At 24.8% G+C, this 12,942-nt stretch overlaps 4 protein-coding genes across 4 annotated transcripts; 1 reads left to right on the top strand and 3 right to left on the bottom strand.

The window, feature by feature from the left end:
* Nucleotides 1-147: 147 nt before the first annotated feature.
* On the bottom strand, nt 148-2,900 carry OCT59_019156 (uncharacterized protein; the record flags this gene model as incomplete). Its single annotated transcript, XM_025324757.2, has 4 exons — nt 2,642-2,900; nt 2,330-2,563; nt 1,892-2,249; nt 148-1,820 (listed from the first exon to the last, which is right to left on the bottom strand). The coding sequence occupies exons 1-4, from the start codon at nt 2,873-2,875 to the stop codon at nt 148-150; spliced, it is 2,499 nt and encodes an 832-aa protein (XP_025184539.1). The 5' UTR covers nt 2,876-2,900.
* Nucleotides 2,901-4,726: 1,826 nt separating this feature from the next.
* On the bottom strand, nt 4,727-5,347 carry OCT59_019155 (uncharacterized protein; the record flags this gene model as incomplete). The annotated part of the gene is made up of 2 exons (XM_066135836.1): nt 4,727-4,971; nt 5,200-5,347. 2 exons carry the CDS (start codon nt 5,345-5,347, stop codon nt 4,727-4,729), a joined length of 393 nt encoding a protein of 130 aa, XP_066005090.1.
* Nucleotides 5,348-6,193: 846 nt separating this feature from the next.
* OCT59_019154 (uncharacterized protein) lies at nt 6,194-6,928 on the top strand (the record flags this gene model as incomplete). The annotated part of the gene is made up of 3 exons (XM_066135835.1): nt 6,194-6,196; nt 6,383-6,569; nt 6,648-6,928. The coding sequence occupies 3 exons, from the start codon at nt 6,194-6,196 to the stop codon at nt 6,926-6,928; spliced, it is 471 nt and encodes a 156-aa protein (XP_066005089.1).
* A 4,207-nt stretch (nt 6,929-11,135) lies between these two features.
* On the bottom strand, nt 11,136-12,689 carry OCT59_019153 (uncharacterized protein). The gene is made up of 2 exons (XM_066135834.1): nt 12,387-12,689; nt 11,136-12,302 (listed from the first exon to the last, which is right to left on the bottom strand). The coding sequence occupies exons 1-2, from the start codon at nt 12,641-12,643 to the stop codon at nt 11,678-11,680; spliced, it is 882 nt and encodes a 293-aa protein (XP_066005088.1). The 5' UTR covers nt 12,644-12,689; the 3' UTR covers nt 11,136-11,677.
* Nucleotides 12,690-12,942: the final 253 nt, after the last annotated feature.

The raw sequence follows: 12,942 nt of genomic DNA, 5'->3' as shown, positions 1-12,942 counted from the left end.
ACCGGATAATCTTTATTTATTTATTTATTTATTACATAATAATTTAAAAATTAGTAATACAAGGAGATTTAAGAGAAATCTCAATTTAATTAATTGATTTCCTTGAATTACTAGAAAATGCGAGAATGTACTAAATTATAAATTAGCTTATTGTGTCAGTTTTTTTATTTTAGAAGCAATTTTAAATAAATTAGCTGCCTTTTCTTTATCAATATCAGTTCCGATTCCTCTTTTATAATATCCTAATAGTACATATATTCCTTTCAAGTAACCTTTTTCAATATAATATTTAATATGTTTAAATGCTTCAGCTTCATTTTTTTCAACGACCTCATAAAATTTAGCTAAAAGATAATACGCAGATTCATATCCATTTTCTGCTGCTTTTTTATACCAATAAATGGCTTTTCTTGAATCTCGATCAATTTCTTCACCTTTTTCGTATAAATATCCTAAACAACATTGTGCATAAGAATATTCTTGTTCAGCTGACTTTTCATACCACCATACCGCTTTTTTTATATCCTTTTCTACAAATCCAGACCCTCCTTTTTCAAAATAAAATCCTAAAATTAATTGAGCATATTTATTTCCATCATTCGCTGCATTTTTGTACCACTTAAATGCTTCAACACAACTTTTCTCAACAATAATTCCTTCTTCATAAAATCTTCCTAAATATAATTGCGCGTGTTTATTTCCTTTTATTGCCTCTTTTTCAATCAAATGAACTGATTCTTTTAATTGTTTTTCAGAACCTATTCCTTTTAAATATAAATGTCCTAATATATATATTGCACTGTAACATCCTTGTTTGGCCGATCTTTCAAATAATTCAAATGGTTCAAAATCCTCCTTCTGAGCACTCAAACAATTATCATAATATGTACCTATATGAGATTGTTCAAATTTTCTTCCTTTTTTTATTGCTCTTTCAGTCCAATAAAATGAGTTTTCAAAATCTTTTTTCTCTTTTTCATATAATATTCCAAGTCCAAGTTGAGTAATAATATACCCTTGTCTAGCTGATTTTTCAAACCATTCAATTGATTTATCATAATCTTTTTCTATACCTATACCACATAAATAACATCTACCTAAATTAAATTGTAAAATTTTATTTCCACTTATTGCTGCTTTTTCATAACATTTGAATGCTTTAAAATTATCTTTTTCAATACCATTTCCATTTTCATAACATTTACCTAAATAAAATTGTGCAAGTTTACTTCCATTTTCTGCCGATTTTTGATACCAATAAAAGGCTTTTTTAGGATCTTTATACAATTTACCTAAATAGAATTGAGCAATAGGATAATTATCTTTTGATGCTTTTAAAAACAATTTAAATGCTTTATATTCATCTTTCTCTATAATAATGATTCCATTATAATAAAGAAAGCCACGAAAAAAAATATATTTTGATGATGTTTTATTTCTAATAAGCCAATCGAAAATTTTAATTTTTAAAAACTTATCAATATCTTGAATATTTTGATTGATGATTTCTCTTGTTTCGATAGGAAAATAACACAATTCATCATGAACTCTAATCAAATGATTAATTAATTTATCAACAATTTTTTCAACATTATTAGTTGAATCAGTTAAATTAAGTATTAATAAATTGTTTTTTACATAATCAAACGTGTTTAAACTGAAGTCATCATCTATCATAATTTTTGAAAAGTTGTCGTATATAGATAAATCATCATAATCATTCATCTCAATTTCATTTGCAGAATAATCAATTATTGATTTAAGATATGAAACTACTATTTGAATAGATGGTCTTTCATCAAGATCATCTGACCAACACGCTAAAAATAGAATTTTACATCATTAATTGTCATGTAAATCATCCCACCCATTCCACTGTGATGATACGTACCTGTATATATATCACTATATTCAACAGGTGTGTCCTCTATGATCTCTTCTCTTTTTCCATTTACTATATCCATGGCTAAACTTATATCATATTGTGTACCTTCATCATAAAAAGGTCTACGTCCGCTTGACAATAACCAGAAAAGAACTCCTATACTATAAATGTCTGATTTAAAATTCATTATATGGGGTTGACTTTCACATTTGATATTAAATGCATCATTAAAGTTTTTTGGATCTAAATAAGGAAGAAAATCTAATACTTTATTGGAGTAATTTGATATTTCATTCACCCTTTTAAATAAGCCAAAATCTGCAATCTTAATGATATTTTTATGTACCAGTACATTTTGCGCATGCTAAAAATATATATAAACAAATGAATAATCGTTGATTCATGTAACGATAAGAAGAAATATTTTAAATAATTAATACGTACCAGATTAGAGTGGATTATACCTTTACTATGAATAAAGTCTATAGCATTTGCGAGTTGTAACGCTAAACAATATTTATCATCCCATCCAAGTTTAGTGAAACTTTTCTTCAAATAAGAATATAATGATCCATCATCCGCGTACTCTAACACTAATGAATACTGATTGTCTAATTTTGAAATTCCATAAATTTGTAAAATATTTTTATGAAAATTAACTTCTTGCTGCGCTTTGAGCTGTTATTTATATATATTTGATAAATAAGATTTTTGTGAAATTATTAATTATATGAAATATATTAAAATTTTAAATACCTCATTTACAATTTTTTCAGCGTCCAATTCGTACGATGTTTTCACGACCAAATTAGTATTAGTGTTATTCCAGTTTGCTTTAAATATTTTTCCGACCGAATTATTACTATTTTCAATTTTTTTTTTATTTTTAAATTCGTTATGATCATAGTATGTAATAAAATTATTCTCAATTGCTTTTCTTATCCAATCAACGTAATTGAAATCTTTGTTTTGTTCTTCGGTTATCGACATTTTTTTTTTAAAAAAAAAACCGTTTTTATTTTTTTCTTTAACGCTCTTATATAAAATTCGATTGTACTACCGATTTTTATGTTTGTCGTTAGTCATTAGTTGTAAGAACAGGTTTTGACCGCTATTAATTGTAAGATTGTTCGGAATGATAATGATAATCTCCACTGATTCCTAACCCATATTAGGTTAGGAATAAAATACCATGGTCTAACATGTGATATAATAAGTGCTTACACCTGAAAGATCATCCTATAATGTACATTTTTGTTCTAATTTCGTCATTACAAAGACAGACATTATGTAAAAACATAATTATGTATTGTCTTTTTTTTTAGATAACGCCAACTGCATACATGGTTCCAATACATGACTTGTATACTGTATTTGAGAATAGCTCGTTCGAAATCATTGTTTAAAATTGCAACTTACTATAGGCAACCTTATTTCCTTAAATATTTATTAATGTTTTACAAGAGATATTTTTTTTAATTTATAATGAAATCCAACTTTATTAATAAATATCTGATATTGTCTATATAAAAGCAAACGCAAATCATTGACGATCGTTAAAACTTAAAAATATAAGTTTTAATGTAAAGCAAAAAAAAAACAATATATTCTTATTAAAAACGCCAATTCTTTTTTTTTACTGTGTTTTCATTATTTAACAATTAACAAATAAAATTTATAAATAATAAAAGTCCATTTAAAAAAGGTTCTTAACTGGTCACCATACATCAAATCCTCTAGTTATTAAACAAAACGTATAATGCGCAAAAAATTATTCGGTTCTTTTTTTTTCTTAGATTCTCATTTATTATTTATTATTTTTTTCTTTTTCTTTTTTTTTTAAAAAAAAACCTATAACTAACCAATCTATCTAATTACTATACTAGATATATAACTATATAATCATAATCTAATTATTCTAACTACAATTTAACTTTCGTTCCCCAAGTATTCTTAAAAGGTCTATCATTGGTTACATCCCTAATAAACTATCTCTTGTTGCTAATTTTACTAATTTTTCTGTATTTTTTTCGTTTATGTTTAAACTATTTTCATTTGTTTTTTCGATTTTTCTTGAAAATTCTCTATATATTTTCCATAACAAAATCCCCACAAATCTCCAATTAGAGCCTTGTATTCGATATCTCGTCAAATTTTCTATTATAAACTCCTCTCAAAAGTTCCCATATTCTATTAAATCCTAATAAAATATCTGATTGATGCATCATTATTTCACAAATTAATATATGTATTCGTTATTTGATAGGGGGATTAGAATATCACCGAACTGCGAAGCAGTTCGGATGATATTTTAACACTCCTATCAAATAACTGTTATTCTGCAGCCGCCAATGATCATCTTATAAATACAATTAACATCAAAAATATCGATAATAATTATGCAATGGCAGTTTATTTATAGCTTAATAAAAAAATATCAGCATGATGAAAAAGTAGAATAACACGTGGTATCTCCAATTCTTCTTTTTATCTTCTAATATTAATTTTTTCTTCGTACTCAAATATTGTCTCATAAAATTTCTTCTATCGTGGCTTCATTTCTTTCGCATTTCCAAATATGAAACCAATCTTCTATTTCATTATTGCATCTTGGACATGTTTCATTATTATTTCTTTTATTTCTTTTATATAGAACTTCATAAGTCGGTAATTCTTTTAACAAATTTACAATTTTATATGACCTCTTCTTTGTATCTTCTTCACTACACTGCCGGAAAGTAAATTTATTTTTATTATTAATAAAATTCAGCGTTTTAACCCTATCGTTAAACCTTCATCTATCACTTCTATTTCGTATGTTTCCAAATTACTTTTCTTCATCTACAATAAAAATTTTCCCATTTCTCTCTTTTCTTCTAATATATTTTCTAATTCTGAATGTCCTAAAATATCCAATTTCATATCCTCATCCTGTAAAAATTTTTCAATCGCCAACATTTCTAAATAATAATCTTCGTCTATCCTTTTCCTATTACTTAAATTTTTCATAAAATTTTCTAAACATCTCCTAACTTTTTCATCAATTCCCAACAGAACATCGCTACCTTTTTCTATTAAAATTATACCTATTAATAAACATCTTAATAAAATCTTAAATTCATTCTCTTTCGTAACTTCAAATTTCGCACTAAATCTTGTCCCATTTTTTCCAATAAAATCACTATCTCTTATCACCCAACTCACCAAATATTCTAATTCCTTTTTCAGATATCTTTATTTTCCCTTTTACGCACGCTATTATCAAATAAACTCCTTTCCTCTTATCTCCTTCTACTGATTCCCTTATACTGTACTTAATATATCAATAAAATTTTGATTTTCTTTTAAAATTTCATCAATCATATCGATTCTTTTATTATAATTCTTATCTCTTTCTTCTTCTATTATATAATTTTTCAAAACTTCGTTTTTCATTCTTATATTTCTCATCGTTTCATCCATCCTTCTTCATTCCTTTTTTTATGAATCCTACTTTCTTCATTTTTATATGTATTAAACATTCCTTTTTTCCATCATCTTTATCTAACTTTTTACCTATATTTCTTTCATCCTTGACATTCGACTAAACGTGGCAAATTTTCTTCTTTCTTTTCTTCTGCATCAAAAATTATCATATGTAGTGCTTCGATCTGTGTACAAATTGATCTGGATTGATCCGGATTAAATCAAAAATCCGGATGAAATCCGCGGTTTGAACCGGATTTCGTCAGATCCATCCGGATTGCCAGTTTTCGGATAACTTAAAATATTTCTGAAACCAATAATCAGGGGGAGGGGGGTTAAGACCATGATGATGTTACACACCTTTCATTTTTAGACACTTGTAGTTAATATAATTCTAGCCAGAATTGTGTTTTAATTTTACATTTCCTAAAATGAATGATGACATAGGGAGGGGGGGGGTCAAAAATCCTAAAATTTAAATTACGTCATTTCTGGCCATCCCCTAATCATATGATAACCTATTCTTCTATATTTTTTGCTCTGTGATTTCTTTTTATCTTCTGCAAAAATCACCTTTCTACTTTTATCATTCCATGTTATTAAGCTGTTTCTCAATTTTTTCTCACCTTCATCAAATAGATTCATATGTATATTCTTTTTATCAAAATTTTGGCCTATATAATTTTCTTTAATCTTCTTTTATTATTTTTTATTTATTTATTTATTTTATGTGAAGTTGGCAAGGTTTCCTTTTAAGGTTGAATAAAATATTTTAGTATATTCTACTAATTGTGTGGTCCGTTGTTTTGGTATTGCCAAAAATCCAAAACAAATAATTTTATGATGGTAGATACATTTAAAATATGATAGCTTAAGACCACATTTAAATAACAACTTCATTTTACTTGATTGGGATCGAAAGTTGTGGAGATTATTTTGTATTGCACTTGGTCTTAAAGATATTTATTAATTCATCAAGATTTTCATTGTGGAAATATACTAAGCGATTCTGATCGACACGCTTTTGTAAAGACTTTTCAAGATAGTAATAAAAAAAATATATTGAGTATTACTTATGTAGCTCCAGAAGTTTTAAGAGGAAAGGAATATACACAAGCAAGTGATATTTATGGATTTGGAATTATTGCATATGAAATTTGTACAGGATTGCCTCCTTATTATGACATAGCTCATGATGAATTCTTAGCAATGAAAATTTGTGAAGGGTTGAGGCCAAAATCTAATTATAGGATTCCTCAATTAATTTTTGACATTATTAATTAATGTTGGGATGCAGACCCTTTAAAACGACTTAATGCAGGTGAATTAAGTATATCAATAAATAAATTATATATTAATCATAATGTAGATATTGTGATCAATAAGCCAATTAAAGAAGCAGATGAAATTAATAAAAAGTCATCTTCAACAGTTCAATCTCCATTATCATCTACCAATAATCTCTTATATACAACACATCCTCAGCAGGCAATTTATACGAGTAGGCTTCTAGATTTTGAAAATCTTCCAGAACCAAAAAATGCTGATAATAATGAATATTCATGTAAACATATATGATTTGTTATAATAACAGATAAGTTGCTAACAGCTAATATTTTAGATTCATTAAGAATGGATTTTACTAAACTTGATACAATTAAACATTTACTTTAAATGAAAATATTTAAAATGTAAATAACTATAATAATTTATCCATTTTTTTATTGTGAACTTGGTAGTGAGATCAAGGATGATGTTATAGTGTTATTCCAGGACATTTGATAAAAATTTAGCAAGCTATGCTGGGTAAATTACTAAGAAATTGAGTGGTTTATATTTTAACATTTTTTTTAAGTAGTAAACAAAAAAAAATGGGAAAATATATTAACATTTTATATTAAACATTTTTTTATTCATTTTTTTATATTTATTTTTTTTATAAGAATATGTCTAAATCGAAATAAATAAGCTTTATTTTATTTTGCAAGGATTGTCCTATTAGTTACATTTATTAAAGGCTTTAAATACTAGCCAATAAAGCCATTTAAAGTTAAATAGAAAGAATTCAAGATTTTTCTGTGAAAATAATTGTTGATAAGAAATATAATTCGAATTTCCGTAATGAATTTCACGTTCAGCGTCACACATTTTATTTTATATTCATTTAAAAGGTTAGAATTTACACTTTTTAGGAATCAAAGATTATTCAAATGCAATCGAGCGAGATATCAACGTTTATTTAGCAACCAGTGATTCAATTCATGCGATTTTAGGTAAATTTAAGTTTTTTAATTTTAGCTTTTTTTTATAATAAAAAAATTTATATAACCAATTGGTTCTTATGCATCTACAGATCCATTATTTAACTGTTTACTATTACCAAAATTGTAGATTTTTTAATAAAAATTAAATAGGTTAAACTTTTTACGAGTTTGATTATTACTTTTCCAATATAATATTTTCAAACTATAATGTATCCAAATAAAAATATTTGTCATCGAAATTTAACTCAAACAAAAATTGTTAAAATTTCGTTATAATCACTAATATTTTATGTAAAGAATGTTAATTCACTCTAGAAGTTATATGTATAGTAATTTGCCAAGATAGAATTTGGAAATTTAAAAAATAAATGCAATTTTCCTATTTCCGATCCTTTTACAAAATTGGATCTCATTAACGCGTCATGAATATTACTTTCTGACCTGACTTTTTTTCAATTTTATAAATATGACAACAATTAAGATAACAGTAAAAACGCACTGTTGATGTTTTTATTTTTTCAAAAAATTGTCTATTGAAAGATTTATCAAGTCTTAAAAGTTTTTTACATAAATCAACATATATTAGTATTAGTATTTTATATGAATATTGTAAATCTACATAACTCTTAGTAACTTCACTAATAAATAATTTATGTAAGACTTAATTTAATTTCTCATTTCATTTGAATAAACATAACTGATAGAGAGAACAAATTTTATTTTATCAAATAAAATTAAAGTTTCATAGACAAAATTTATTAATTGATAACTAAAAAGCAGTGGGTATTAATATAAATTTATAAAATCTGAAGATTAATTAAAATACACGGACATGCTACAATTTTGATTATAAGTAAATCAAAAAAGTTTATTCATAATGTTAAAGATTAGGACTGAATATTTAATGAATTATGCAACGAATTATAAGCTATCATCATTTATATCATTTATAACTGAGTTTAAAGAATTTTGATAGAAGATATTTCTACATGTTTTATCCTAAATAACATTAAGTACATTAAGTAATATTCAAACTATATCTTAACATTTTTTATGCGAAATGATAAAGAGTAAAGTTAAGTTGTATATTAATTATAAGACATGACAATAAATAAAAATTGTACATATTATACTATGTGAAAAATTATGTGATAATTAACTTCAAAATATATTGATCTCTTTTTATGCTTTTTATAATTATGTAAAGAATATTTACAAGGAATAATTAATCAACGATTTATATAATGTGGAAAAATCACGATGTACATCAGATGAGGGAAATGTCATCTGGACAAACACCATTTATAAATTATGAACATGAAAATGATATTGTAATGAATATTATTAACGGTATAAGGCCAAAAATTGTGCCAGGAACTCCATTAGAATATAAAAATTTAATGAAAGAATGTTGGAATGCTGGGAAAAAAATGAAAAAAATTTATTTAGATTATCAAAATATGTCAGATTAATTACTCAGATCAGAAATTGATGATTTAGAAATGAATAAAGTAGAAGAAAATTATACGAGTATCAGATTATTTACAAGTAAAATTCACAACTTTGAAAATCTACCTGAACCAAGAAATGCAACAGAAGGTATAAGTGCATAATATTTTATTAACAAATGTATTTATTTTATAATATTTTATTAATGTTGTCTTTTATTATAATAGAAGAACAAGAAGGTGTAACTGTATAAATAATAATTTCTACTATTTTTTTTGGTTACTATAATTAATTTACTTTATTTTACTACTAACAGCGTTTCATAGTAAATTAAATATCAATTATTAAACATCATTATATGATAATTCAACGCTGTAATGTTAATAAATACTTACTACTGTTAGGAATGTTAAAATCACACATTTTAGTTAACAATTTTATTAAATCAAATAAGCAGAATAGTCATCAAAAATAGTTACCATTTTTAGAGGTAATGTATTTTAATTATTGCCAAATCAAGTTTGAATTTTTATATTAAATCAATATCTTAAATTTTAGATAGTAATAAAAAATTATCTAAATTATTTATAAAGTTGAATAAATTCAAATGGTAAGAATAGTAATAAATTACCAACAAATAAAATTCATTATTATATCAATTTCATTTATTTATTAAACGCGACTTCTATTTAAATTTAGACAATGAAAAAGAAATAACTCCAAATGTCGATGGTAGGTGAAAATTTTACATAATAACAAATAATCCTTATACTATTTTAAGTATATTTATTTTCTTATAGATGATTAAGAAATAGTTAATAATCCAAATCTTTATTCAAAAGAACAAGATGAACTGGAAATTCCTGATGGTAAGTTCTTAAATAATTAAGATTTCTTTTTAAAGCAACTTAATAGTACAGTACAGTACAGTTAGTACATTGTACTTAAATTTTAAATACCATATATTTAATAATTTATATATAAAGCTTTAAATGCTAACTCTGTCAATATTGATCCATTCATGATAAAATAACTACTATTAAATTCCACGAATCTAATGAGCTTAATTTCATCAAAATCAAATCATTGGACCATTTAAAACAGGGTATATATGATTAAAAATACCTCTACAATTTATATAAAAACGTACTTGTACTAAAAAAACTCAGTACAATACATTTCCCAACCCTGATTACAAGATTCTTAGTTTGTAATTTAAATAATTATATAATAAAGTAATTAAAATTATTAAATATATAAATTATCAATAATAAATTTATAATAAAAATTTTTAACCATTACAATAATAATTATTATTCAAAAATAATAATATTATGAAAATAAATTTTACATTATTGAATAATAATATATAATATTTTGTTCAATCCAAAAACTATCCGTCAGATGATCTTTATCATTATTTCTTATATATACAAAAAATGACAGATCGAGCATGAGGTTCAGATAATAATCTCTAAAATAGCAACATTTCAATTTTCCATATGATGAACTTAATTCAATTATTAATAAGATTTTTAGAATTTTAATCTAATGTGTTTGGAAAATATACTTAGTGCTTCGATCCGTAGCGGTTTTATCCGGATTTTCATCCGGATTGAATTTCATTAAATTTCGCTGGCACTATGAGTTTGGCCAGAATTAGTATAAATTTTTGGGATAATAATACTTTAATGTTGGTTTAAATTATAGTTTGTTTAAATCTGAAATTCATAATCTTTCTCAGCCATAATCTTCACATGAAAATATTCAAGTTTTCATCCGGATCGAAGCACTAAATATACTATATATTTTTTTTGTTTAAAACATTATAACATTATTTATAGAAAAATTTTAATCAAAATTAATCATTTATGAATGTAAATTTCTGGCTAAATCAGGGATTTTGTAAAGTAAACAAGTTAGCATTCTAAGCTTGATAAAGATAAGTAGAAAAGATCATATCTAAGTAAAGTGATTAATTAATTTTATATTTAATACATTTCAATCAATTTATATAAATATGGTGAATACGGTAATAAAACGAATAGTAAACAATAAAAAGAAAAAAAATTAATATCCACTATTGCAAAATTGGTTTTAATTTAGAATTTGAAATACTTCATATTCTTCCACAGAAAAATATTCAGTAGATTCTCTGATTTGCTTTTCGTAATAATTATTATCACAACGCCCAATGCTCCCAACTAAATAAAGGTTAAAATAACCAAATACCAAACAAATATGACTATAGCAGTATATAGCATATTTTTCATTTTTCACGCGACTTAAAATATGTCTTTTAATATCATCACTCTTAAAAGAAAATATAAAACTATCGTTAGTAGTGCCAAAATTACCATCGTTATTAGATTTCCATTCAATTGGATTATATCCCCCAAGAATTTCAGTACTATCTTTCACTTTAACAATTGTTATAGTATTAGACTGATTATCACAGATTTTATGAAATTTTTCAGCTGTAAATCCATCACGAGATCCACGCAGTAACAAATTGAATTTGTACGCAGTTTTTATCTCATCCGTAATTTTTAATCTATCGATCCATTTCGAGATTAATTCAGCATGTTGAGTTGTAATGATTTTGGAATCAATATTATTTTTCTTTAGCAGTCATACGAGTTTTTGATTGTTTAATTGATTGATTGTTAGAATCCAAAAAATATTTTAATAAATCTTTATATAATTCTTTTGGAAAAACTTTTTTATAAGGTAATATTTCTTTTGAAAATTCATCAGAAGTTAAATTATAGAATCTAATAAACGGAATACAATTATGTAAACTATTTTTCAAAGTATTAAAATCTTCTTTTGAAAAATTTGAAGGATCCGAAGAAAGTTCTGGGTTTTGAGCAAGTCCCCATTTAAGCACATACTTCCATACTTGAATTTCTTCCATTTGAAGATTATCACTTTGAATAATTGTGATCAAAAGTTTTTCTGGAATTGAAGCAAAATTTAAAGATTTGAATATCTTATCTGGCTCTTCGAAGGTTAAATTAGCACAAAAATTTTGAAGTTCCAAGAAAGAATTGTTCTCAAAGCATGTTTGATATATCAAATTAAAATTTTGTTCCATCCAATTTGCCTTAGTTTTAATCAAGAAGGATTGTATATAAGTGATTAATTCTTGAAGACCAAGTTCACTTCCGGCAATCAAGATTTTAATTATATCCAAAGTATCATATTCCTCCAAGGAAATTCTTCCACTATAAATATATCTAAAAAGATAAAAAAGTGTAAATTTAAATATGTTGTTATACAGTATATTCATTTTGTAATTTTAATTTAATTTTAATTATTACCTTAAGATTATTTGAAAAATTTCAGGTAAAATATTTGGTAATTTTATATGAACTAAAGTCCCATCATTATTCTTTTTATTGGTTGATAACATTCTTCGTAGATACGTGGAACGATAATGTAAGATACCCATATGAGCACGAAATATCTTTATATAAGGATCATTACCAACTTCAATAGTAACATCATAATATTCTTCATCATTTAAAATTTCAAGTAAATTTTGAAATAATTTTGGTAAAAGATTATTATCATCCATAATTTATAAATTTTAAAAAAAAGAAAAGAAATGAGAAAATGATCGACAATTTTGTTGAACGGCTAACTGGTTAAACCTTATATATACTTTAAATTGCTGCTGCAGCTTGTTGATCCGAGACTCCTATCATGACATAAGTGATAATATCGGGAGTAATTGTGATACAGGAATATGGATATTTTTTAGATGGATTTTAATTTTTTTTTTTTTGATAAATTGTATGAAACAATTTATCATATAACATTCAATTTATGTCGATGCACAATTTTAATACATTCTAATGCTCACAATTCATTCAC

The sequence above is a fragment of the Rhizophagus irregularis genome, chromosome 28 (assembly GCF_026210795.1).
Source record: "Rhizophagus irregularis chromosome 28, complete sequence".
Lineage (NCBI taxonomy): Eukaryota > Fungi > Glomeromycota > Glomeromycetes > Glomerales > Glomeraceae > Rhizophagus > Rhizophagus irregularis.
Note: the sequence above shows the minus strand (reverse complement) of the source record. Positions and strands in the feature narration are given on the sequence as shown.